Source organism: Panthera onca, chromosome D4 (genome assembly GCF_046562875.1).
Source record: "Panthera onca isolate mPanOnc1 chromosome D4, mPanOnc1 haplotype 2, whole genome shotgun sequence".
Classification (NCBI taxonomy): domain Eukaryota; kingdom Metazoa; phylum Chordata; class Mammalia; order Carnivora; family Felidae; genus Panthera; species Panthera onca.
The window spans coordinates 3,008,781-3,034,237 of NC_138351.1; the positions used below are offsets into that span (position 1 = coordinate 3,008,781).

The 25,457-nt window shown below is 43.0% G+C and overlaps 1 protein-coding gene across 1 annotated transcript in view; it reads right to left on the bottom strand.

Moving 5' to 3' along the window:
• Positions 1 to 25,457, bottom strand: part of LOC132663426 (F-box/WD repeat-containing protein 12-like) — a 50,769-nt gene that overhangs the window by 10,228 nt on the left and 15,084 nt on the right. The window contains exons 5-7 of the mRNA XM_078436092.2: positions 25,210 to 25,419; positions 1,608 to 1,766; positions 941 to 1,151 (exon numbers count right to left, since the gene is read on the bottom strand). Of these exons, the coding sequence (XP_078292218.2) occupies positions 941 to 1,151; positions 1,608 to 1,766; positions 25,210 to 25,419 (580 nt within the window). The remainder of the gene's footprint in view (positions 1 to 940; positions 1,152 to 1,607; positions 1,767 to 25,209; positions 25,420 to 25,457) is intronic.

Consider the following 25,457-nt stretch of genomic DNA (forward strand, 5'->3'; position numbering starts at 1 on the left):
TCTGTCCCAAAAATAAATAAAAAACTTTGAAAAAAATTAAAAAAAAAATAAAATAAAATAAAAAATAAAAACAATTAATTGGATCACTTCCTTATGCTGTTTAGCACCAGGAAAAAAAAATTACCTCTCTCTTTTTTTTTAACGTTTATGTATTTTTGAGAGGGGGGGGGGGTGAGCGAGCATGAGCAGGGGAAGAGCAGAGAGAGAGGGAGACACAGAATCTGAAACAGGCTCCAGGCTCTGAGCTGTCAGCACAGAGCCCGATGCGGGGCTCAAACCCATGAACTGTGAGATCACGACCTGAGCCAAAGCTGGACGCTCAACCAACTGAACCACCCAGGCACCCCAAAAATTACCTCTCTTGAAGAATGCATGCTTGTATCAGACAAGGGATTATATTACACATCCCATTTCCCTTTTTTCCTCAGGTGCTAGGAAGCTCAGAGTAAAGTTTATTGTCAAATGATGATATGAAAACAAATGAACAGAATATAAAAGAAAAAATGCTAAGGGCCACAGGGCTGGCCAGGCACAGTGACGTGTGGTTTGGGAGACAGAGAAGGCAGAAAAGGAGATGACTGTGGGTCTTATTTGCCTGCTGGCCTAGGAGCTCCTTGGGGAAGAAATGGTTGTGGCTTTTAGTCACCTCTGTGCACACTGAGGACTGAGAAGAGTGTATTTGTCAGAGTTGTGACAAGGCAGTGAGGAGGTGAGACTACGTGGCCAGCAGTCACTGTCTGGCTTCCAGGGCCACAGAGAGGGCCCTGCCCACAGCAAGTGCTCAGTCACTCGGCCAGTACATACGATCACAAACAACAAAACAATTGTTGGGCCACTGTATTCACTGAGAGGGAAGAAAAGTGGCCCGAAGGAAACCTGAGCAATCTGTGCTTGAAGCACCACAGCACAACGGTGACAGTCCTGGTACGGGGATCCTTACCCACGACGTCTACCCCTTCCCGTGACTGCTTGGTCCTGAGCTCGTAGGTGGTGATGACCAGCTGCATGCCGTTGTCATTTCTGTGCGTCACCATCAGCCTGGCTGTCTCGTCAGGGGCCCAGCAGGCTCTGGAGGTCAGCCAGATGGGTAGAGTGGTGGAGACGGGAGGCTCATCCTCCACCAGACACAGCAGGGAGCGAGTGTGGAACACCTGGGGAAACACCATCACACGGCCCATGCCGCTGACAACCAGCCAGGAGCGCCGCAGACCCACACCCAGTGACCTCACTCTGTCTTACAGGGTTGCCGGAACCACCTGTGCACCCCCAGACTGCTGGGACCAGCCCGTCTGGTCTGGCGGGAAACGCCTCGCCCACCAGTCCCGCGTCGGTCGGTGTACCAGGACAACCAAATCAATGACTCTGGTGGTTTGGGGCAGCGCATGTCCCTGGCATGCCTCTGCTTTCCTGTCCTATCTGCTTGCGGTCTGCTTCAGATGCCTCCTCTGTCCCTGGACCATCCCGTCAAGGTGCCGGTGCTGTTGGCGGGCTTGGTCCTGCACCGGAAGCCACCCTCCTAGACGCATCCACAAGCCTGGGCACAGGCCCCACCACCTTACGTGCGCAAAGCCAGGCCCCCCGAGCAAGGGACATAGCCCACCACTGACCTTCGGGCCCAGGTCTGAGTTCTGGGTTGAAGCAAACACCCACTGGCAGTCAGGAGAGCAGAGGAGACTGGTGGGGCTGCTCGGGAACACGCGAGTCCTGGACCGCAGCTGCAGCTGGGGCACCGTGAGCGCATACAGGAAGCCCTCGGCACAGGCCACCTGCAAGGCAAGGGCCACGGTCAGCACGTGGCCTCACCCCAGGGCAGAGGTCAGCGGCCTGCCCGCCTCCCTGCTGAGGCAATGCCACCTCCTGACACCAGAAACAGGAACGTCCGAACAGGAGGTAAGCCTTCAGAGGGAACCCTCCGCCCGCTCTTTGCAGCCTCCGGGCAGGACCTCCAGGGATTCTTCTCTGTGTGAGACTCAGGCGCTGTCTGCAGACTGCCTTTCTGCCTGTAATACTCCCCGGAACTATTTCTTGTCAGAGGAGACTTCCCACGACCTTTCACTTTCTCTCACTGCGGCGGAAATGTGAGCTGTTCACAATTTTGGCCACTGCAGCACCGAGCACTTCTGTGCATAAGCTTTGTACACCGACACGAGGATTTCCTCCTGAGAGATCCCGAGAGCGGCTTTATTAGGTCAAAGAGCATCAGACTGAAGACTTTTAGCAGAAGAAAACCAACAAGCTTTTCAAAAAAGATCAACCTGGGGTGCCTGGATGGTTCAGTCGGTTGAGCATGTGACTCTTGATTTCAGTTCAGGTCATGATGCCAGGGTGGTGGGACTGAGCCACACTCAGTGTGGAGCCTGATTAGGCTCTTTCTCTCTCTCTCTCTCCCTCTGCCCCTTCCCCACTCATGCTCTCTCTCTTTCAAAGTAAATAAACATTTGTTTTTTAAAGCTCAATCTGGGGCACCTGGGTGGCTCAGTTGGTTAAACATCCGACTCTTGATTTCAGCTCAGGTCATGATCTCACGGTTTGTGGGTTCAAGCCCACATTGGGCCGACAGTGCACAAAGCCTGCTTGGAATTCTCTCTCTCCTCTCTCTCTGCCCCTCACCCTGCTCACATGTGTGCTCTTGCTCTCTCTCTCTCTTTTCACAAGATAAACTTAAAAAATTTTTTGAAAAGAGCTCTATCTATGTTCTCATGCATGTACAAAAAAATACCTTTTTCTCATCCAACTTATTACAATGCTAATCTTTGAAAATGTTTGCTCACCTAATAAGTGAAAATAAAAGCCTCAACCTTTTTTTTTCTATTTTTAACTTTTTTTCCTCAAATTTTTGAAAAGCCTCATCCTAATGTCACTTTCTTACCAGTCAGTAATTACATATTATTGACCATTTGTGCTGTTTTTTTCACCTACACTCTATGCTTCATATCATCTGCTATCAGTGCTTTGTTAAAGAAGATACAGTATTTACTCACAATTTTTCATGGATCTTAATGTTACGATATTCTCTGGTTCAGATGTTTTGGTAATCTGAACAGACTTTTAGGTAAATCAAACCTATGTAATTTTTCTTGACTCAAAACCATTTAACTTTATACTCTTGCCTTCTGCATTAGTTTTTAATTATTCTAAATATATTTCTACTGAATGACATGGGAATAACTTGTTTTCTCTTCCTGACCAAGTCTTCAGTTTCTCAAATAGCTTCTCCTTCACTTATGTTTTATTTTTTTTAATTTATTTTTTTTAATTAGCATATAGTGCAATAATGGTTTCAGGAGTAGACTCCAGTGATTCATCGCCTACACATAACACCCAGTGCTCATCCCTGCAAGTGTCCTCCTTATTGCCCCTTGCCCATTTAGCCCATCCTCCCACCCACAAACCCTCCAGCAGCCCTGTTTGTTCTCTGTATTTAAGAGTCTCTTATGGATTTCCCCCTCTCTGTTTTTATATTATTTTTGCTTCCCTTCCCTTATGTTCATTTGTGTTGTATCTTAAATTCTACATGAGTGAAGGCATATTTGTCTTTCTCTAATTGCTCTTAGCATAATACACTCTAGTCCCATTCACATTGTTGCAAATGGCAAGATCTCATTCTTTTTGATTGCCGAGTAATATTCCATTGTCATACATATACCACATCTTTATCCATTCATCTGTCAATGGGCATTTGGGATTTTTCCATACTTTGTTACTGTTAATAGCACTGCTATAAACTTTGGGGTGCATGTGCCCCTTCAAAACAGCACTCCTGTATCCTCTGGATAAATACCTAGCAGTGCAAATGCTGGGTCGTAGGGTAGTTCTATTTTTCATTTTTTGAGGAACCTCCATACTGTTTTCCAGAGTGGCTGTACCAGTCTGCAATCCCACCAGCAGTGCAAAAGGGTTTCTCTTTCTCCACATCCTCACCAACATCTGTTGTTGCCTGAGTTGTTAATGTCAACCATTCTGACAGGTGTGAGCTGGTATCTCATTGTGGTTTTGATTTGTATTTCCCTGATGATGAGTGATGTTGAGCATTTTTTCGTGTGTCAGTTGGCCATCTGTATGTCTTCTTTGGAGAAGTGTCTATTCATGTCTTTTGCCCATTTCTTCACTGGATTATTTGTTTTTTGGGTGTTGAGTTTGGTAAGTTCTTTATAGATTTTGGATACTAACCCTTAATCTGATATGTCATTTGCAAATATCTTCTTGGTGTTTGGAAACCATTCCATTGGTTGCCTCTTAGTTTGCTGATTGTTTCCTTTGCCGTGCAGAAGCTTTTTATCTTGATGAGGTCCAAACAGTTCATTTTTGCTTTTGTTTCCCTTGCCTCCAGAGACATGTCAGGTAAGAAGTTGCTGCAGCCGAGGTCAAAGAGGTTGTTGCCTGCTTTCTCCTCGAGGATTTTGATGGCTTCCGGTCTTACATTGAGGTCTTTCATCCATTTTGAATTTATTTTCTGTATGGTGTAAAAAAGTGGTCCAGGTTCATTCTTCTGCATGTGGCTGTCGAGTTTTCCCAGCACCACTTGCTGGGGAGACTGTCTTTATTCCACTGGATATTCTTTCCTGCTTTGTCAAAGATTAGTTGGTCATATGTTTGTGGATCCAATTCTGGGTTCTCTATTCTGTTCCTTAGATCTATGTGTCTGTTTTTGTGCCAGTACCATATTGTCTTGATGACTACAGCTTTGTAATGCAGCTTCAAATCTGGAATTATGATGCCTCCAGCTTTGGTTTTCTTTTTCAGGATTGCTTTGGCTTATTTGGAGCCTTTTCTGGTTCCATACAAATTTTAGGATTGTTTGTTCTAGCTCTGTGACGAATGCTGGTGTTATTTTGGTAGGGATTGCATTGAATATGTAGATTGCTTTGGGTAGTTTTGACATTTTAACAATATTTGTTCTTCCAATCCATGAACATGGAATGTATTCTTTTTTTTTTTTTTTTTTTTTTTTTTTGGTGCCTTCTTCAATATATTTCAGAAGCTTTCTATAGTTTTAAGTGTACAGATTTTTCACCTCTTTGGTTAGGTTCATTCCTAGGTATTTTATAGTTTTGGTGCAATTGTAAATGGAATCAGTTCCTTGATATCTCTTTCTGTTGCTTCATTATTGGTGTATAGAAATGCAACCAATTTCTGTACATTGATTTTATATCCTGCAACTTTGCTGAATTCATGGATCACTTCTAGCAGTTTTTTTGGTGGAATATTTTGGGTTTTCCACATAGAGTATCATGTCTTCTTCAAAGAGTGAAAGTTTTGACTCCCTCCTTGACGATTTGCATGCCTATTATTTTTTGTTGTTGTTGTCTGATTGCTGAGGCTAGGATTTCCAACACTATGTTGAATAAGAATGGCGAGAGTGGACAGTGTTGTGACTTTATGCAGAAGCTCTCAGTTTCTCCCCATTGAGGATGACATTAGCGGTAAATCTTTCACATATGGCTTTTATGATCTTGAGGTATGATCCTTCTATCCCTACTGTCTTAAAGGTTTTAATCAAGAAAGGATGGGGTATTTTGTCAAATGCTTTCTCTTCTTCATCTATTTAGAGGATCATGTGGTTCTTATTCTTTCCTTAATTAATGTGATGTATCTCATGGATTGATTTGCAGATATTGCCTTGCATCCCAGGAATAAATTCCACTTGATCATGGTGAATAACCCTTTATTTTTTTATTTTTATTTTTTTTAATTTTTTTAACGTTTATTTATTTTTGAGACAGAGAGAGACAGAGCATGAACGGGGGAGAGTCAGAGAGAGGGAGACACAGAATCTGAAACAGGCTCCAGGCTCTGAGCTGTCAGCACAGAGCCCGACGCGGGGCTCGAACTCACGGACTGCAAGATCATGACCTGAGCCGAAGTCGGCCGCTTAACTGACTGAGCCACCCGGGCGCCCCGACCCTTTAAATGTATTGTTGGATCCAACTGGCTAGTATCTTGTTGAGATATTTTGCCATGTTCATGAGGGAATTGGTCTGTAGTTCTCCTTTTTAGTGGGGTCTTTGGTTTTGGAAATAAGGTAATGCTGGCCTTGTAGAATGAGTTTGGAAGTTCTCCTTCCATTACTGTTTTTTGGAACAGCTTCAAAAGAGTAGGAGTTAACTCTTCTTTAAATGTTTGGGGGCACCTGGGTGGCTCAGTTTGTTAAGCGTCCAACTCTTGATTTTGGCTCAGGTCATGATCTCAAGGTTTGTGAGTTCAAGCCCCACATCAGTGCAGAGCCTGTTTGGGATTCTTTCTCTCCTTCTCTCTGCCCCTACCTCACTCTTTCTCTCTCAACATAAATAAAATAAAACTTAAAAAAAAATAATCGTTTGGTAGAATTCCCCTGGAAAGCCATCTGGCCCTGGACTCATTTTTTTGGGAGATTTTTGATTACTAATTTGATTTCTTACATTTTTTTAAATGTTTATTTATTTTTGAGACAGAGACAGAGCATGAACAGGAGAGGGGCAGAGAGAGAGGGAGACACAGCACCCAAAACAGGCTCCAGGCTCTGAGCTGTCAGCACAGAGCCTGACACGGGGCTCGAACCCACGAACTGTGAGATCGTGACCTGAGCCGAAGTCAGATGCTTAACCAACTGAGCCACCCAGGCGCCCCATTAATTCAATTTCTTTGCTGGTTATGGGTCTGTTCAAATTTTCTATTCCTTCCTGTTTCAGTTTTGATAGTTTATATGTTTCTAGGAATTTTCCCATTTCTTCCAGATTGCCCATTTTATTGGCATATAATTGCTCATAATATTCTCTTATTACTGTTTGTATTTCTGCTGTGTTGGTTGTAATGTCTCCTCTTTCATTCTTGATTTTATTTATTTGGGTCTTTTCCTTTTTCTTTGTGATCAAACTGGATAGGGGTTTATCAATTTTGTTAATTCTTTCAAAGAACCAAAGAACCAGCTCCTGGTTTCATTAATCTGTTTTTGTTTTTTTTTTTCTGGTTTCAATACCATTGATTTCTACTCTAATCTTTATTATTTCCTGACTTCTGCTGCCTTTGGGCTTTATTTGCTATTCTTTTTCCAGTCCTTTAAGGTGTAAGGTTAGGTTGTGTGTCTGAGACCTTTCTTCCTTCTTTAGGAAGGCCTAGATTGCTCTATACTTCCCTCTTATGACTGCCTTTGCTGCATCCCAGAGGTTTTTGATTTCCTCTTTAATTTCTTGGTTAACTCATTCATTCTTTAGTAGGATGTTCTTGAATCTCCAGGTATTCTTGGTTTTCCAAACTTTTTCTTGTGGTTTATTTTGAGTTTCATAATACTATGGTCTGAAAATATGGATGGTATGATCTCGATCTTTCTGTACTTGTTGAGGGCTGATTTGTGTCCCAGTATGTGATCTATTGTGAAGAATGTTCCATGTGTACTTGAGAAGAATGTGCTTTTAGGATGAAATGTTCTATTATCTATTAAGTGCATCCGGTCCAGTGTGCCACTCAAAGCCATTGTTTCCTTATTGATTTTCTGCTTATATGATCTGTCCTTTGTTGTAAGTGGGGTGTTGAAGTCCCCTATTATTATGGTATCACTATCAATTAGTTTCTTTATGTTTGTGATTAATGGATTTATATATTTGGGTGCTTCCACTTGGGGGCATAAATGTTTACAATTATTAGATCTTCGTGGATAGGCCCCTTAATTATGATATAATGCCCTTCTTCATCTCTTGTTACAGTCTTCATTTTAAAATCTAAATTGTCTGATAGAAGCATGGCTACTCCAGCTTTCTTTTATCCACCATTAGAATGATAGATGGTTCTCCACCCCCCTACTTTCAACCTGAAGGTTATCTTCAGGTCTAAAATGGGTCTCTTGGAAACAGCATATAGATGGATCTTGTTTTCTTACCCATTCTGTTACCTTGTGTCTTTTGATTGGAGCGTTTAGTCCACTGACATTTAGAGTGAGAACTGAAAGATATGAATTTAGTGCCATTATGTTGCCTGTAGAGTTCGAGTTTCTGGTGATGTTCTCTGGTCCTTTCTAGTCTTTGTTGCTTTTGGTCTTTTTAGTTTTGTTTCATCTTTCTCCACTCAGAGAGTCCCTTTTAAAATTTCTTGCAGGGCTGGTTTAGTGGTCATAAACTCCTTTAGTTTTTGTCTGGGAAACTCTTTATTTCTCCTTCTATTATGAATGAATCCAGCCTTGCTGGATAAAGAATTCTTGACTGCATATTTCTCCAATTAAGCACACTGAATATATCCTGCCACTCCTTTTTGGCCTTCTAAGTTTCTGTGTGTAGGTCTGCTGTGAACCTGATCTGTCTTCCCTTATAGGTTAAGGATTTTTTTCCCCTTGCTGCTTTCATAATTCTTTTCTTGTCTGTGTTTTTTGTGAATTTGTGAATTTGACTATGATATGCCTTGTTGATGGTCAGTGTTTGTTGAATCTAGTGGAAGTTCTCTGTGCTTCTTGGATTTTGATGTCTGTGTCTTTCACCAGATTAGGAAAGTTTTCTGCTATAATTCTAATATAAACCTTCTATCCTTTTTCTCTCTCCATCTTCTGGGACTCCTATGATTCAGATGTTACTCCTTTTTAATGAGTCACTGAGTTCTCTAATTCTTATATTGTGCTCTTTTGCCTTAGTTTCCCTTTTTTTCTGCTTCATTATTCTCCAGAATTTTGTCTTCTATATTGCTGATTCTCTGCCCTGATTTGTCCATCCTTGCCACCATGGCATCTATTTGAGATTGTATCTCAGTTACAGCATTTTAAATTTTGTACTGACTAGATTTTACTTCTTTTATCTCTGCAGTAAGGGATTCTATGCTTTTTTTCAACCCCACCTAGTATTCTTATTATCGTGATTCTAAATTCTAGTTTAGACATCTTATATTTGTGTTGATTGTCATTTCTTCCTGTTCTTTTTGGGTGAATTCCTTCATTTTGTCATTTTGGAGGAAGAAAAAAAGTTAATAAAATAAATAAAAATTAAAAACAACACAAAAAATCAAATAATGGAAGCTAGATCCTAGGTGTGTTTTAGTCTGGTTGTTGAAAGAAGCTTGATGTAATAGAGAAAAAAGGGAAAGAAAAAAAAGAAAATTAAAAGAAAAGGTAAGAAAAAGTTTAAAAATTTAAAAATATATATAATAAAATAGAATAAAATGAAGAAAGTGAAATAGAATTTTAAAATTTAGAAAAAATAAAAAACATAGTAAAAAGAACTTTAAAAAAGAAAAAAAGAAAAGAAAAATAAAATTTTCTCTTTCTGTATCCAAGAAAAAGGAGAAAAAAAAATTTAAACAAAGACAGGAGCAAAAAGAAACAAAAGAAACAAAAGATGAGCCAGCAAACAGATTGAAACCCAAATGAATCCAGTTTCCCTGGAAATAAAACTATGAAGCACTCTATAGTCTGTACACTAAGCAGGCAGAGTGACTTGTGCTGGTCTTCTAGGGGGATGTGCCTGGAGGGTACAGTTGGGCGGGGTTTGGTGTAATGGCTCCATTCTCCATTAGATGTCACTGCTTAGCTTACTGAGGTGGATCAGCGTGATGTACATGTGTATGTGTGTGTGTGCGCGCGTGTGAGTGGGGTGGGGTGGAAATGGCTTCACCTAGCTTCCTAGCCTCTGGCACAAGAACTTTGTGCTCTCACCGACTGGTAATCAAGCCCCCTGCTTTGTCTCAGGCTTCTGTCCACTCCCCACTTCTATCCTGTCTGTGTTCAAGCTGTCAGCCTGCCAGGTGCACCTCCCTTCCAAGTTTTAGCTCAGATGGGGCTGTATCTCCAAACCCCTCACTTCAGAGAACCCTAAGGCTTGGATGCCCCCTGACACTCTGGGGGAGGGTCTCGCTGAGCAATGGCCGGGTGCCAGCTTGCCCCAGAAAATGTTCAGCAATCACACTGCAACAAGAGGTTGAGAGATTGTGACAGATCACAACACACAGCCAGCATCAGGTTTCACCACACTGTGGCACCTTTGTCCCAATACCAGCAAACATGGCTGCTCTCCAGGGTCAGCTGGGACTTTTGCCTGTGGGGAGGCTGTATGGCCTCTACCAAATGCACTCCAAGCAGGGGAACCGCTTCTCATGTGGCCCACAGACCCCTTGGACCTCACTGCCTGTTCCTGGAGATTCATTCCTCACCAGAGCACTGCCAGATATTGAGCCCCAGAATTTCCAACTCTATGCTCCACTGTTTATAGAATCCTAATGGTAGTGAAACCCTCTTCTTTCTTCCCATGAATGTCTTTGGGGAACAGATTTATTGTTCAATCCTTTGTAAGAGTTTCCACTCTTTCTCTTTCTCGCCAGCTACTTTCTGGGGAGTGCTTTTCCTGCACGATCCTGGTGTGCTGCACTCTCCCCCTTTCCCTTTCTCTGCCCTCTCTTTGCAAAAACAGCTCCTTACCCTCCACGGATTTTTCTCTCCCAGTTCACCTCTCCACCTCACATATCTGCCAAGTTCTGTGGCTCAAGTTATGCAGATTGTTGTGTTAATCCTCAGATAAAATTTCCTAGGTGTGCAAAATGGTTTGGTGTTGATCTGGCTGCATTTCAGGGATGAGACAAGCTGAGAACGTCTATGCTGCTCCGCCATCTTGGAAAAAAGACTTCACCTACTGTTTTAAAAGGACATCTTTCCACAGGCATTTACACATGGAACCTGTGTAAATTTTACATTTACACAAAGTCCTCTCCGGACTTTGTATTCTGTTCAACTTACATAAAGATACCTGTTCTACTGGCCAAGAAAACACAAAAGCTTCACAATTGCAGAAAATGGCAGGCAACATTCAAACAAAGTCATTAGAAGGAAGAGAAAGTGAGTGAGAAGCAAAACTTTTTAGCTGATTCCCCAAAGAACAACCAGGAACCAAGATACCGGTAGCCACACCCCAACATGAATCAAGTTATCATAAAATAAGCATGTGCAGACATGAAAGAACACTCTGAATCAGAAATTTTACACTCAGACCAAAATGGACAAAAAGCCAAGATGTGAAATAAGAGTTAAATTAATTCAGGAAAGATTATGAAGAAAAAATTATCTTAAGAATAGCAATATGCCTAAGGGAGAATACATTCTACTGGACCCATAAGGACACTAAAGGGAAGAAGGAAAATGGGCAAGAGAACAAAGACGGAATAAAGAGTTAAGATGCATCCAAGAGTAGGTGTCCAAGAAGACAGGCAAAGACGAGCTAGTAAAAAGACAAGTGAAGCTCCTGCAGGAAAAGCAAACAATTAACAGACGAATACTTAAAACTCATGTACAATGAAACTTTCTGCAAATAAAACCTGAATCCATATACTGAAAGAGTACATATGTTCCTGGAAAATTCAACTCCAGACAGTCACCATAGACATCTCACAACAAAACTACTACCCTTTAAATATTTCAAAAATCGTATGGGTCTTTGATTTAAAAGTCCCAAGTGTCTAACAAGGAAAAGTCAAGGTCGGAGTAGACTTTTCAAAAGACACATACACAGTGAAATAATATTTTCACAAAATTCAAGACAAGTTGAGCCAGGGATTTAAGGCCCATCCAGGCCATCCTCCAAGCCTCCAGGCTACAGAAAAGCAGTGTCAGGCCCACTGGAATCTGCACAAGGATGCATCCACGAGACTTCCTTGGGGATCTACTAGAGAATGGGTCCCACCAGATCACAAGATACAGGGAAAATGTCACAGAACTGGTGTGGCTACTACGTACAGTACACTATGGGTCAAAGAATTAAAAAAGAAAAAAAAAAGGAGACAAGGAAAAGGTGTGTAAATGTTGCATGTTCTCAAAAAGGTGGGAATAATGGATCTTCAAAAGTGGGAAGACAAGGGCGAAGTATCAAAGTAGAATAAGTTCACCGAATGCCATGGGAGGTAAGTGGTATCATTTAAAGCCAACAAAATAGTACATAGGCTTGAATAGAGAAAATGGAGACAGAAAGTATTAAGACAAAGGTAACCACCCCCACAAAAATACAAACCTTTCTAAATAACATAAGATATCACCACTACCCAAAAACATGTAAAAATGGGAAAACATATTCAGAGAAAGGAGCTCAGTGATGGGCCACATCACACCCTAAATGTGACATAAAACAAAAGTTGAGATCAGGCACGTAAGTTACACTGTTCATTATAAATGGCTTAACTCACTTTGTTAGAATAAAAAGATGATCAGATTGATGAACAAAAGAAAACATGGCTGAATATTCAAGAGGCTCAATCAAAACAGAAAGTTTAACCATGATGGAAGGGTAATGGTGTGCCAGGCACACACAAATCCTTGGAAAGCAGGTGAAGTGGGCCTGATACCAGAAAAGGGAGGACTCAGGCCCAAAGTAGGAAATGCAACAATAGACACTTCCCCACACTGTGAAAATAAACAAAAGGAAACCTCATTTAGAATGGAGTCCACCCGGGTAGCTCAGTTGGTTGAGTGTCAACTCTTGGCTTCAGTTCGGGTCATGATCTTACAGTTTGTGAGTTCGAGCCCTGCACTGGGCTCTGTGCTGACAACACGGAGCCTGCTTGGGGTTCTCTCCCCTCCCTCTAGCTCTCTGCCCCTCCCCGACTCGTGCTCCCTCTCTCTCAAAAAAAATAAACTTAAAAAAAATAATAATAAAATAAGATGGGAGTCAGGAGGTGGGCATTGGGAGTGCCCATGCCAAACACTGGTTGTTACTTGCAGACCCAACAAGAAGAGAAGGAGCTCACAGGTGGATGCTACTGTACTACCCCAGCAGGAGGGAGGAAGGTTCCTTCCTCACCAGTACAGCCTAGCCAATGAGAGGCAGTCACAGCTCAGCCAATGAGAAGCCACTCAACTTCCGGCTCCCAGTTTACTCCAACAGACTTTTAGTTTACAACAGCTCCTCCCTATACCCCCTTTCCTCTATAAAAGAGCCTCTCTCTCCTTTATTTTCCTGACTCAGCTATAGTTTTGCCATGACCAGCTTGTCTTGAATTGCAATTCCCTGCTATTCCCAAATAAACCCATTTTTGCTAATAAAATAACTGGAAGTTTTATTTTCAAAGTTAACAATATTAAAGGCTGTAATTCACAACAAAGAAATAAAACCTATTACACCTATTAAAGAAACACCCCCAATCACCTTTATGAAGCAGATACAAGGAGAAACAGAGTGAAACACAATAATACTTAAATATTTATGGGGCGCCTGGGTGGCTCAGTCGGTTAAGCATTCGACTTCGGCTCAGGTCATGATCTCGTGGTTCGTGAGTTTGAGCCCCGCATCAGGCTCTGTGCTGACAGCTCGGAGCCTGGAGCCTGCTTCAGATTCTGTATCTCCCTCTCTCTCTGGCCCTTCCCCTCTCAAGCTCTGTCTCTGTCTCTCTCTCTCTCTCTCTCAAAAATAAATAAACATTAAAAAATAATAAATAAATATTTATGAATATATTGTGACTTTTTGAGAGGGGGGAGGAAAAGAAAGAGAGAGAGAGAGGAAGGGAGAGAGAAAGAAGGAAAATCCCATGCAGGCTCCATGCCCAGCACAAAGCCCCACATGGGGCTTGATCCCACAACTGTGAGATAATGACCTGAACTGAAATCAAGAGTCAGTTGTTTACTGAGCCACCCAGGTGCCCCAGAATTAAATATATTATTATATAAAAATAAATAGTAACAATGCTCGCAGTCTAAGGCAGGCCAAGTAGAAAACAGTAAATAAATATAAGACCTAACAATATAATTAATGACAGAATTTGGATCTTTGCATCACAATAATGGAGAATACCCCTTCCCTGCAAGCACACACAAACTTTCACAGAACTTGAATATATCATCACAAAGAAATCTCAGTAAATTCTATATGGTAAAGTAATACAACAGTCCCTGATCACAATGATCACAATGAAATGAAATGAAACTAGAAATTAATGGAAATATTAAATAAAATAGACAAGGTGCCAGCTAAAATAAGCACAAAAAATGGGAAAAAGCACATATATACAGAAAGAAATGACAAGGGGAAACAAATGTTCAAACAGAGGAAATTTAAGGAATCTCTAAAGAGCATTCTAGACAACTGTGTGCATAAAAAAGTTGAAAGCCTAGATACAGTGGGTAGTTTAATACAATATATTAAAATTTGATCCTAGCAGAGAAAGAAAAGCTTGAACAGACCAATTTCCACAGAAGACACTGAGAAAACTGTTTTAAAACTTCCCCACAAAAAAAAAGCACCCAGCACCAAATAATGTCAAAAATAAATTCTACCAAACTGAAAAAACCATATAATCCCAATGTAACTTAAATTGTTCCAGGGCATTAAAAAAGAATAAAAACGTGCAGGTTCCTCAAATGAAGTATAGCATTTATATGTAAACCTGATAAAGGAAGCTACAAAAAACTAAAGACCTACTTCACATAGATCCAAAACCCAACTAAAATACTAGCATTTAAAAAGCACTTTAAAAAGAAATATATGGGGTGCGTGGGTGGCTCAATCGGTTAAGTCTCCAGCTTTGGGTTGGGTCATGATCTCGCAGTTAGTGAGCTCGAGCCCAGCGATGGGCTCTGTGCTGGCAGCTCAGAGCCTGGAGCCTGCTTTAGATTCTGTGTCTCCCTCTCTCTTTGTCCCTCCCCCACTCGTGCTCTCTCTCTCTCAAAAAAAAAAAAAAAAAAAAAAAAAAAAAAAAATATATATATATATATATATATATATATATATATATATATGTGATTTAATACTTTAAAATCTAAAAACATCACCATAATAAACCTAAGAAGAAAAGTCCTGTAATTATATCTGCATACTGAAAAAGCCTTTCACAAAATTCTACACCTTATCATGATTTTTAAAAACTAATAGTGAAGTTGGTGGGAATGCAAACTGGTGCAGCAGCTCTGGAAAACAGTGTGGAGGTTCCTCAAAAAATTAAAAATAGAATTACCCCACAACCCAGCAATAGCACTACTAGGAACTTATCTAAAGGATACAAGAGTGCTGCTTCATAGAGATACACGTACCCCAATGTTTATAGCAGCACTATCAGCAATAGCTAAATATGGAAAGAGGCCAAATTCATCAACTGATGAAAGGATAAAGAAGATGTGGTTTATATATAATGGGATACTACTTGGCAATGAGAAAGAATGAAATCTTGCCATCAGCAACAACAGGGATGGAATTGGAGGGTATTATGCTAAGTGAAATTAGTCAGAAAAAGACAGATATTATGTTTTCATTCATATGTGGAATTAGAGAAACTTAACAGAAGACCACAGGGGAAGGGAAGGAAAAATAAGTTACAGAGAGGGAGGCAAACCATAAGAGACCCTTAAATACAGAGAACAAACTGAGGGTTGATGGGGGTGGGGGAAATGGGTGATGGGCATTGAGGCGGTCACTTGTTGGGAGGAGCACTGGGTGTTGCATGTAAGTGATGAATCACGGGAATCTATTCCCAAAGCCAAGACTACACTGTATATACCGTATGTTAGCTAACTTGACTATGAATTATTTTTAAAAATACGCTTTTATATAGTTTTAAAAAATCTTAAAAAAACTAACTCTGAAAGACTGTTTTATTTGATACTTGCTGCCTGGTAATGAATTTGTAATGGTTATTTCTATTATCTAAAAGGTGTAAATATCTAGAGAGTTTTCAAACCAGAAACTGTCGCTTCTCTCTTCCACTCACATGCACATCTAATAAAACTCATGGACTCTTTTTGAGAAAAAACAAAACAAAACTAATAGTCAAATAGTCATTGATGGCTTTTTCATTAACATCATTCCTGAAGCCAGCATCCCCCTCCCCCAGAGCGAAGCTCTCCAGGTCGGCCCACTATGCTCAGCTACATGGAGAAATGGCCACCAGTGCCAGCACTAATTAACATTTCCTGGAAGTATTAGCCAGAGCAGTCAGAGAAAAGAAAGCTGGATGCCGAAGGCTTGGAAAAAATAAGTATCTCTACTTTTGGATGATAAAGTATTTACCTAAAAAAAAAATGAAGAGAATCCACTCATGCTCTGTCACACTCTGCCTCTCAAGAATGAATAAATGTTAAAAAAAAAAATTGGAAAAAAAAAAGGGGGTGCCTGGGTGTCTCAGTCAGTTGAGTGTCCGACTTCAGATCAGGTCATGGTCTCGCAGCTCCTGAGTTCAAGCCCCGCGTCGGGCTCTGTGCTGACATCTTGGAGCCTGGAGCCTGCTTCAGATTCTGTGTCTCCCTCTCTCTCTGCCCCTTCCCCACTCATGCTCTGTCTCTCTCTGTCTCTCATGAATGAATAAACGTTATAAATTAAGAGAACCAATTATAAAATAAATGCAAGTAGGAGAATTCAATAAGATGACAGAATATAAAACGAACAACATGGGAATGTGAGCTGGTGCAGCCACTCTGTAAAACAGTATGGAGGTTCCTCAAAAAACTAAAAATAGAACTACCCTACGACCCAGCAATTGCACTACTAGGCATTTATCCACGGGATATAGGTGTGCTGTTTCGAAGGGACACTTGCACCCCCATGTTTATAGCAGCACTATCAACAATAGCCAAAGTATGGAAAGAGCCCAAATGTTCATCGATGGATGAATGGATAAAGAAGATGTGGCATGTATATACAATGGAGTATTACTCGGCAATCAAAAAGAATGAAATCTTGCCATTTGCAACTACGTGGATGGAACTAGAGGGTATTATGCTAAGTGAAATTAGTCAGAGGAAGACAAAAATCATATGACTTCACTCATATGAGGACTTTAAGGGACAAAAACATGAACATAAGGGAAGGGAAACAAAAATAATATAAAAACAGGGAGGGGGACAAAACAGAAGAGACTCATAAATATGGAGAACAAACTGAGGGTTACTGGAGGGGTTGTGGGAGGGGGGATGGGCTAAATGGGTAAGGGACACTAAGGAATCTACTCCTGAAATCATTGTTGCACATATGCTAACTAATTTGGATGTAAATTTTAAAAAATACAAAAATAAAATTAAAAAAAAAAAATAAAAAAAGAAGAACAACAGCAGCCTTCATTTAAACAAACACCATCTGGGGCGCCTGGGTGGCGCAGTCGGTTAAGCGTCCGACTTCAGCCAGGTCACGATCTCACGGTCCGTGAGTTCGAGCCCCGCGTCAGGCTCTGAGCCCCGCGTCAGGCTCTGAGCCCCGCGTCAGGCGCTGGGCTGATGGCTCGGAGCCTGGAGCCTGTTTCCGATTCTGTGTCTCCCTCTCTCTCTCTGCCCCTCCCCCGTTCATGCTCTGTCTCTCTCTGTCCCAAAAATAAATTAAAAAAAAAAAAAAAAAAAAAAAAACGTTAAACAAACACCATCTGGTTAGAAAACAATAGGACAGGGGCGCCTGGGTGGCTCAGTCGGTTAAGCGGCCGACTTCGGCTCAGGTCATGATCTTGCAGTCCGTGAGTTCGAGCCCCGCGTCGGGCTCTGTGCTGACAGCTCAGGGCCTGGAGCCTGTTTCGGATTCTGTGTCTCCCTCTCTCTGACCCTCCCCCGTTCATGCTCTGTCTCTCTCTGTCTCAAAAATAAATAAACGTTAAAAAAAAAAAAAAAAAGAAAACAATAGGACAGAAAATACTCTCACATATCAGTGGAACAAAAAAATAAATAAAATACTTTGGAATAAAGTTAACAACAAGAAATGTGCTAAACTAATCTGAGGAAAAAAATATAAATCACTTCTGAAGAACAAAAAAGCAAACCTGAATTAATGGAAATACATCATTTATTCTTGGACAGACTTTGCATCATAAAGATGTCCATTTTCTCCATGTTGGTATTTAAACTGAACTTGGTATCAATGAAAACATCATTTTCTTTCTAGGAGATAGAAAGTTCATATGAAAAATAAACATGAAAGTAGCTAAGGAAACCTTGAAAAAATAAAAGGGGAGGCAGACTTACTAGATATCACAACCATAATCCAGTTCTGCAACATCTCCATCATCTAAAAAGTTGTGTCCTTTATCAGTCCCTTCCATACCTAAGGACCACCAGTCTGCTGACAGTACAGATTATTCTCTTGGGACTGGACTTTCCAGAAATAGAATCCTACAGTATATCCATACTCTGTTGTAGCTGGTTTCTTTCGCTTGGCATGTTTCTGAGTTTCATCCACGTTGCTGCACAGATCCACAACCTTGTTCTTTTTCCATGCTGAGTAATATTCCACTGTACACATATACCATTTTTATAAATCCATTCACCTGTTGATAAGCACTTGGGGTGCATCCAATTTGGCTATTATTACTAAAACTCCTACAAATATTTGTGTACAAGTCTTTTTGTGTAAAGATTTTTGTATCTCGTGGGTAAATACCTAAAAGAGAAAACTGCTGGAAAATATGGTAAGCATTTTTTAATACTAAAATAATTGTCAAACAATTCTCTAAAGTGCTGCATCTTTGTAAACACGTGTTTAATTTCAGCTCTTTAGGACAATATGGTGCTGGATCTCACCATGGTTCTAAGTTGCATCTCACTGATGACTGATGGAGCTTCTCTCTCCATGTGCTAATGGCTACCTGTTTATATTCTTTTGTGAAGTGTTCAAATCTTCTGCCTAGTTTAAAAGTGGGGCTGTCTCCTACCTACTGAGTGATAACAGCTCTTTATATATTCTAGACAAAGTCCTGAGACAGTTTGCATTATTATAAATTTTTTCTCCTAAGTTTTGCCTTTTCTTTTGCTGAACAATGCTTTCAAAGAGCAAAGTTTCTCAACTTGATGAAGTGCAATTTATTTTTTTCTTATACAGTTAGTGCTTTTTGTGTCCTAAGAAATCTTTACCAAGGAAAATTTTCTCGTCCACCAAAAAAACACCTATTAAAATTAAAAAACAAGCTTAGTAAGGCTGCTAGATACAAAATACACAAAATCCAAATGTATTCCCATGTATGTTTATATAGAAATAATTTTTATGTGTGCTATAGTATGTAAAGCAATTTATAAATGCAAAACTATTCATTTATAAATTATTTACACATTTCCATATATTTCTATATATGCTATATTCTAGCAAGGACAAATTGGAAAATTATTTTTTTAAACAATAACATTTAAAATAGTATAAAATACAAATAAATAATTTTAATAAAATATATGCAAGCCCTCTTCACTTAAAACTACAAAACTTTGTTGAGAGACATAAGTAAAGTCCTCTCTAAATGGTTATGTTTTGGGGCACCTGGGTGCCCCAGTCGGATAAGTGTCTGACTTCAACTTGGGTCATGATCTCACAGCTCGTAGGTTCAAGCCCCGTGCCGGGCCTGTGCTGACAGCTCAGAGCCTGGAGCCTGCTTCGGATTCTGTGTCTCCCTCTCTCTCTCTGCCCCTCCCCCACTTGTGCTCTGTCTCTCTCTTGCTCTCAAAAATAAACATTAAAAAAAAACTTTATAATAGAGACATATATGCCTTATTATGACTTAGATTACATATTTAGATGTCAGCTGTCCCCAAATTAATCTATAGATTCAATGTCATCAAAATCTCAGTAAGCAGTTTAATAGAAATTGACAAGCTGACTTGAAAATTTTTACAGAAATCTAATTTTGAAATAAGAAAATGTTAGAGGGGGCGCCTGGGTGGCTCAGTCAGTTGGGCATCAGACTTCAGCTCAGGCCATGATCTCATGGCTCATGAGTTCAAACCCCGTGTCAGGCTCTGTGATAACAGTTCAGAACCTGGAGCCTGCTTTGGATACTGTGTCCCCCTCTCTCTCTGCCCCTCCCCTGCTCACGCTCTGTCCCTCTCATTCTCTGAAAAATAAACATTAAAAAAGAAAGAAAGAAAGAAGCTGCTAGAGATCTTGACTTACTTTAACGAGAGCCTGTCTTTCTCAAAGACAGACACACAGAGTAGTGGAAATGGATTCACACATGATGTTGGTATACTGACAAACAAAAGTGCTGATGTATTCAGTGAAGAAAGGATGGCCTTTCCTACATGTTCCAGATATCCATTTGTAAATAAAAAAGAACCTCAATGCTGACCTTGCACACACACATAATTTAACTTTAAACGATCTACATGTTGCACTTCCAAGTAATGCATGGGTAAGAGAAGTCACACAAAGCTGAGTCTAGGTGCCAGGGTTTCACCTGGGGGCCCACTAGGGTTGTTGGCAGCTCAGTCCCTTGTGGCTGCAGGCAGAACTGAAGTCTCCCTGGTGGTGAGGGGTGGGGCGTTCCTGGTTCCCAGGCCCCCCCCCACATGGCAGCCAATGACCGGTTCACGTGAGTTGCCCCCCAGGGCTCCAGCCTCTGACTTCTTCTGTGTCCAGCCAGAGAAAACTCTCTGCCTTCAAAGCACTCATGGGATTTCAGTGGGCCCACCCAGATCATTTTCCTTTAGCTGTGTAACAAACTTCTCATAATGCCTGTAGATTTGACCAGTCTCCTTGAAATCCCACAAATGTTGTTCTATATATGTTCAGGCCAATTTTGAGGTGCATCCAAAATTAGCTTTGCTGTATCTTCCTAGGAGGCTGATCTAATTATTATTGCAAAGTGTCCCTGAATATCTAGCAATGACTTTCATCTTGAAGTCTTCTGGCCTAACATTAATAGCTTATCAGCCTGCTTTTGGTTAGCATCTCCAGTGCGTGTCCTCTTCTCATCCTTTTCATTCCAAACGTCCTTAAGTGCTGTTTTTTGTTTTTTGGGTTTTTAAAAAGATTTTATTTTTAATAAATCTCCACACCCAATATGGGGCTTGAACCTACAACCCTGGTGTCAAGAGTCGCACGCTCTACCAAATGAGCCAGCCAGAGGCCCCAAAGTGTTCCATTTTAGAGTCTTATATTAACTTCTTAGGGCTGCAATAACAAATCAGGTGGCTTAAAAAAAAAAAAAAAAAAAAATATATATATATATATATATATATTTTTTTTTTTAATTCTCTCATGGTTTTAGAGGCTAGAAGCCCAAAATCAAGGTGCCGGCAGGGCCCTTTCCTTCTAAAGACTCTAGGGCTTTCCTTGACTTGTCTGCCTCAGTGTGCACAGGGCTTTCTCTGTGTGTCTGTGTCTTCTCCTCCCTTTATGACAGCCCAACCTAAATCCAGGATGATTTTACCTGAGATCCTTAACCAGACACCATTTCCAAATAAGGTCACATTCTAAGGCTCTGTGTAGACATGAATTTGGGGGGTGGTGAGTGGGGATACCCTTTACCATCCTCTCCAGGTACATGTACAGAATTAGCAATCTCCAAATCTGAGCCAAATCTCAGTAGGGAATTGACCCTGCCCCATCCTCCTACAGGGCAACCCAAAACACACGAGTGCTTGTGGCCAAAGCCTGCTGTCCACACAACAACCCATCCGGCGAATGCTGCCGGCCACATCTGGGCCCTGTGGTGTGGCTGGTGCTCAGAGGGCCTGAGCCCCCGACTTCCCAGGGAGGCGTTATGTCTTGGGGATGTGGGGGCAGCACCTTGCAGGCTCAGCACAGCCACAGAAGCCTCCCTGTTGACCTAAAAATGGCATCCTCAGGACCCAAGCAGGCCTGGGTCATGTTGGGCTTTCCCTCTGCACAAGGAAGGAGCTTCCTGTTGTCCTCAGATCCTTGTCACATGCAAGGACCCTGGAGAAGGCCACCCTCTAAATAAACAGGAAAGAGCGATCCCGCAGTGTACAGGCCGCACTGCTGCCATCGCACGCGAAGGGCCCACCACCGCAGCCCACCTGCTAACGGGAACATCCCTGAAAAATGTGGACCTAACTTTGGGTGGTCACCTTAGCCCGGGAAGCCCCAAGTAAGGACCAGCCACAGATGCACATTTACGCTCTCAGGCCATTGCCAGCGCTGCAGCCATGTGGCCAGAAACAAAGCGTCTCGTCCAAAATTCTCCCTCTTGGTGAAGACCTCAGGAACCCTGGACTCCCCGCCCCCCCCCCCAAGACATAAATGGCCATCACACATGTCTCTGCACACAGCACACACCGCCTCCCCTCTGGAGACCCAGACATACCAACAGCGACCAAGGTACTCACTTCACTTCTCAAATACACAACACTTGAGCTCCCGAACGAACCTTATGAACCTCATGGGGCACCGCACAAATGGCTGGCTTACACAAGTCCTGGTTCAAGGAGATAAAATCTGCACATTTCAGCCATCGGCCCGAAGACAGAATTACAGTAAAGTCATCAGAAGGGAAGCATATTGGAGTCCGACTCCATCTTTGATGTTTGGTTGCTGACAGCTTTCAGGCCTGCTGGTCCCCCCCGCTCTGTTCCCAATCAGGCCGAGCAGATAAAGAGCACCTGCGGAGAATTTGACCCACAGAAACCCGGCCCCTGCGCACTAGCCCTCCCACCACCTACTCCACCCACAGGAAGAGTAAGCCAGTCACTTGCTGGCCTCCAGCCATTCAGACCAGCCTCCTGGGAGCCACTGTCCCCAAAAGCAGATTGTCATATGGCAGATTACCTCTTCATATCCTCTTGGGGCTCATGAGGCTTCATCAGGCTTGATAAGCCAAATTTGGTGCCAGAGTTGATCCTACCCCTTTTCCTCTCACGATTTAAAGGTTACACGCTCCTCCATTTCTCTCTGGGAGTCAGGGGACAGGCTGTTACATGCAGCCTTGCCTTACAGACGTCCCTGCCCATCAGTACATGACTCAGCCCGCCCAATTCAAGGATCTTGGGCTGTTTAGTGCTTCCTAACCTTCTAATGTAAATGCTGACATCACAAATATTTTTTCTGCACCTAAGTTTAAAATCCACAAGACATGGCTACTGCTGTTCTACAGTCGGTACCCTCAGATCTCCTTGCCTCCACCAGTGCTGTTCATCAACGTCTCCCAACACCCTTGGATACCAGCTTTGCTCATCTTCCTTCTGCTTCAAGTCCCACGCCTGTCCTTCTCACTGGTGGTGTGGCTGGTGCTAATTCTCCATTTTATCTGACATCCCTTTATTCCCCTTCATTCCTAAAGGACACTTTCTCTTCTAGAATTCCTGGCTGGCAATTATTTCTTCCAAGATACCATTCTACTGTCTCTGAGGTCCCATAGTTGCTGTTAACAAGTCAGATGCTGAAGGCAGTCTACGTCCCCAGGCTGCTTTCCTGGTCCTTGGATAATCTTCACTCTGATGGGCCCGTGTGCTTCTTTGGTCCTTGGATAATCTCAGTTCACTCTGACAGGCCCGTGTGCAGATCTATTTTGGTTTATCCCCCTTGGGGTTCACAGGCCTTCTTGATTCCAGAGATTAACATCCTTAGTCTACTTTAGGAAAACGTCTGCCGTCACCTCTTCAAATGTTGCCTTTGACCCATGCACTCCCTCACCTGCTCCTGCTACCAAATACCAGAATTTGTCATGGGTCTTCCTCTATGGCCTTGCTACTCAAAGTGTCGTCTGCGGACAGGCAGTACCAATACTACCAAGAAGCTTGTTAAAAAGTCAGAATTTAGTCACCCCCAGGGACTCATCGAATCAGAATCTGCATTTAAACAACATCTCGGTGGTTCACAACCCACCAAAGCCTGAGGAGCACTGTCTACATCTCCTCCCCTCTCTTCCCATTCACCTCACTCGACATCCCCATGTCACTCCAGGTAACCTCTCTTATGAACTTTTCACTGATGCAGAAAACACATAGACAGAAAAGTGCACAAAACACAAATATAGCGCTCCATACGTTGTTACAAAGCAAATATTCACGTCGCCATGCAAGTAAGAAACAGGATGTTGCCAGAGGCCCACGAGCTCCCCTATGCCCCCCATCTTGGAGTGATTCCATTGTCCACCCTGCTATGACCCCCAGCCCCCGAGCTAACCTTTGTGCCCCATTTCTCTGTTCTGGAATTTCTACTTGGCTCTTTTCTAAATCTGTTGCGTCATTTTTCATAGTTCTGAGCTCTCTGTTCAAAGTCACCTCCCTGGACACAGAGGCCACAGCTGTCTCAGTGTGCAGCAACTGCAGCGTCTGAAACCCTGTGGCTCTCCCGACGTCACCCGCGGTTCACCCAGCCACTGTGGCTGGTACTAGTTCCTCTCTCGTGGTCCCCTTAGCTCTAAGTGTGTGCTGAATGCTACGCTTGCAAACGGAAATAACATGAGGTCTCGGTGGTGTTATCCTGGTCCAGGAAGGATTTTCGCAAACTCCTCCCAGGTGGCCAGGGTGCCAGGCTGCAGCCAGGGCGGGCAACTGCCAACCTTCACACCCTCCTCTTGGGCCGTACCACTTGACAACCCCCAAGTAAAAGGGGAGGCACGGGGCCTGACCCTCAGTGGCCCCGCACCCCAACTCGTCCCCTCAGCTCTCAAAGGCCTGTGGCCTCTCGCCTGCCTGGGGAAAGCGTCTCCAGGGCAAAGCAGCCGCAGCGTTGGGCTCAGCACTTGGTCTCCGCCACATCTCCTGAACCTCGGTCCAGACCCTTTTGTTGCACCCAGCTCTCTGCTCTCCACTACTGTGTGCGCTCTAACTTCTCCAACTGCCCTTCGCGGACAAGTAACTGGGCATCACACCGTCTACCACTCCCAGGGACAGCCCACGGCCTCCTCATTTGCGTGACAGATTCTCAAACGCATCTGGGGATACCAATCACACTTATTCTAAAGTCTTCAACAACTGCAGAGTGGTTTATGAGAAATCTGTTTCACTAGACATTACTTGTTTTGTTTGCTGAGCTTAGTCCCTTTCCATTTGATTCCGTGCGCACGTAAAGCTGCTCCAGGATACCCGCTCCTCCTGATATTTGGGACACCAGCCTGCCCGTCCTTTCCAGGGCCTCCTCCCCACAGGTGGGGACACTGCCTCCAGCCAAGAGCCACTTCGTCCACCTGCCACCGTAAACCCACTTTCCTGGTTTCTTCTTCTTGCCAAACCCTCCTGATGCCTGAGTCACTTCTAAATGGACATCCTGGTAACAGTAGCCTTTGGTGTCCTGGGCAAACGCTCATGTTTTGTCAAACGTGCCTCAGCTTCTCCTGAGTGGGACCATAGCTGGGACTTGAAACAAGGGAAGGAAGGGTAAGAATGCAGAAGAGAGAAGGAACTGCCGAAGAAGAAAGAATACAAACAAGGTCAGGAGGCAGAAAGCAAGGGCACAGGCAGCCCACGGCCCGGTCTCGCTGACACCTGGGGACTGGCAGAGGGGGGCCAGGGAGACCGGCTGTGCAGACAGCAGAATCATTGCCTGGTCTGCCACAGCGAGCGCCCAGCTCCAGGCGCCCCCATCACAGTGTCCACGACCCTGGGGGACGGCTAGGACATGCAGAGGCTCCCGAGAGCCAGTCACTCACCAGCAGGAAAGGGCCCTCTGGATGGTCGCAGGCCTGCAATGCAGACGAGAATGTAGGCAGGCGGAAGGAGGCCTGCTCCCATCCATTCTCTGCTCCCCAAACCTTGATGAGGCCCCGCTCATCCACGGTGATGGCCAGCTGGAGCCGAGGGAAGGTCACCACGTTCACCAGAGCAGCAGGCTGCAGAGGGCTTGACCAGATCTCTGTGCCCTGGGCAACAACAAAAGGAACATAACAACTTACTTGGG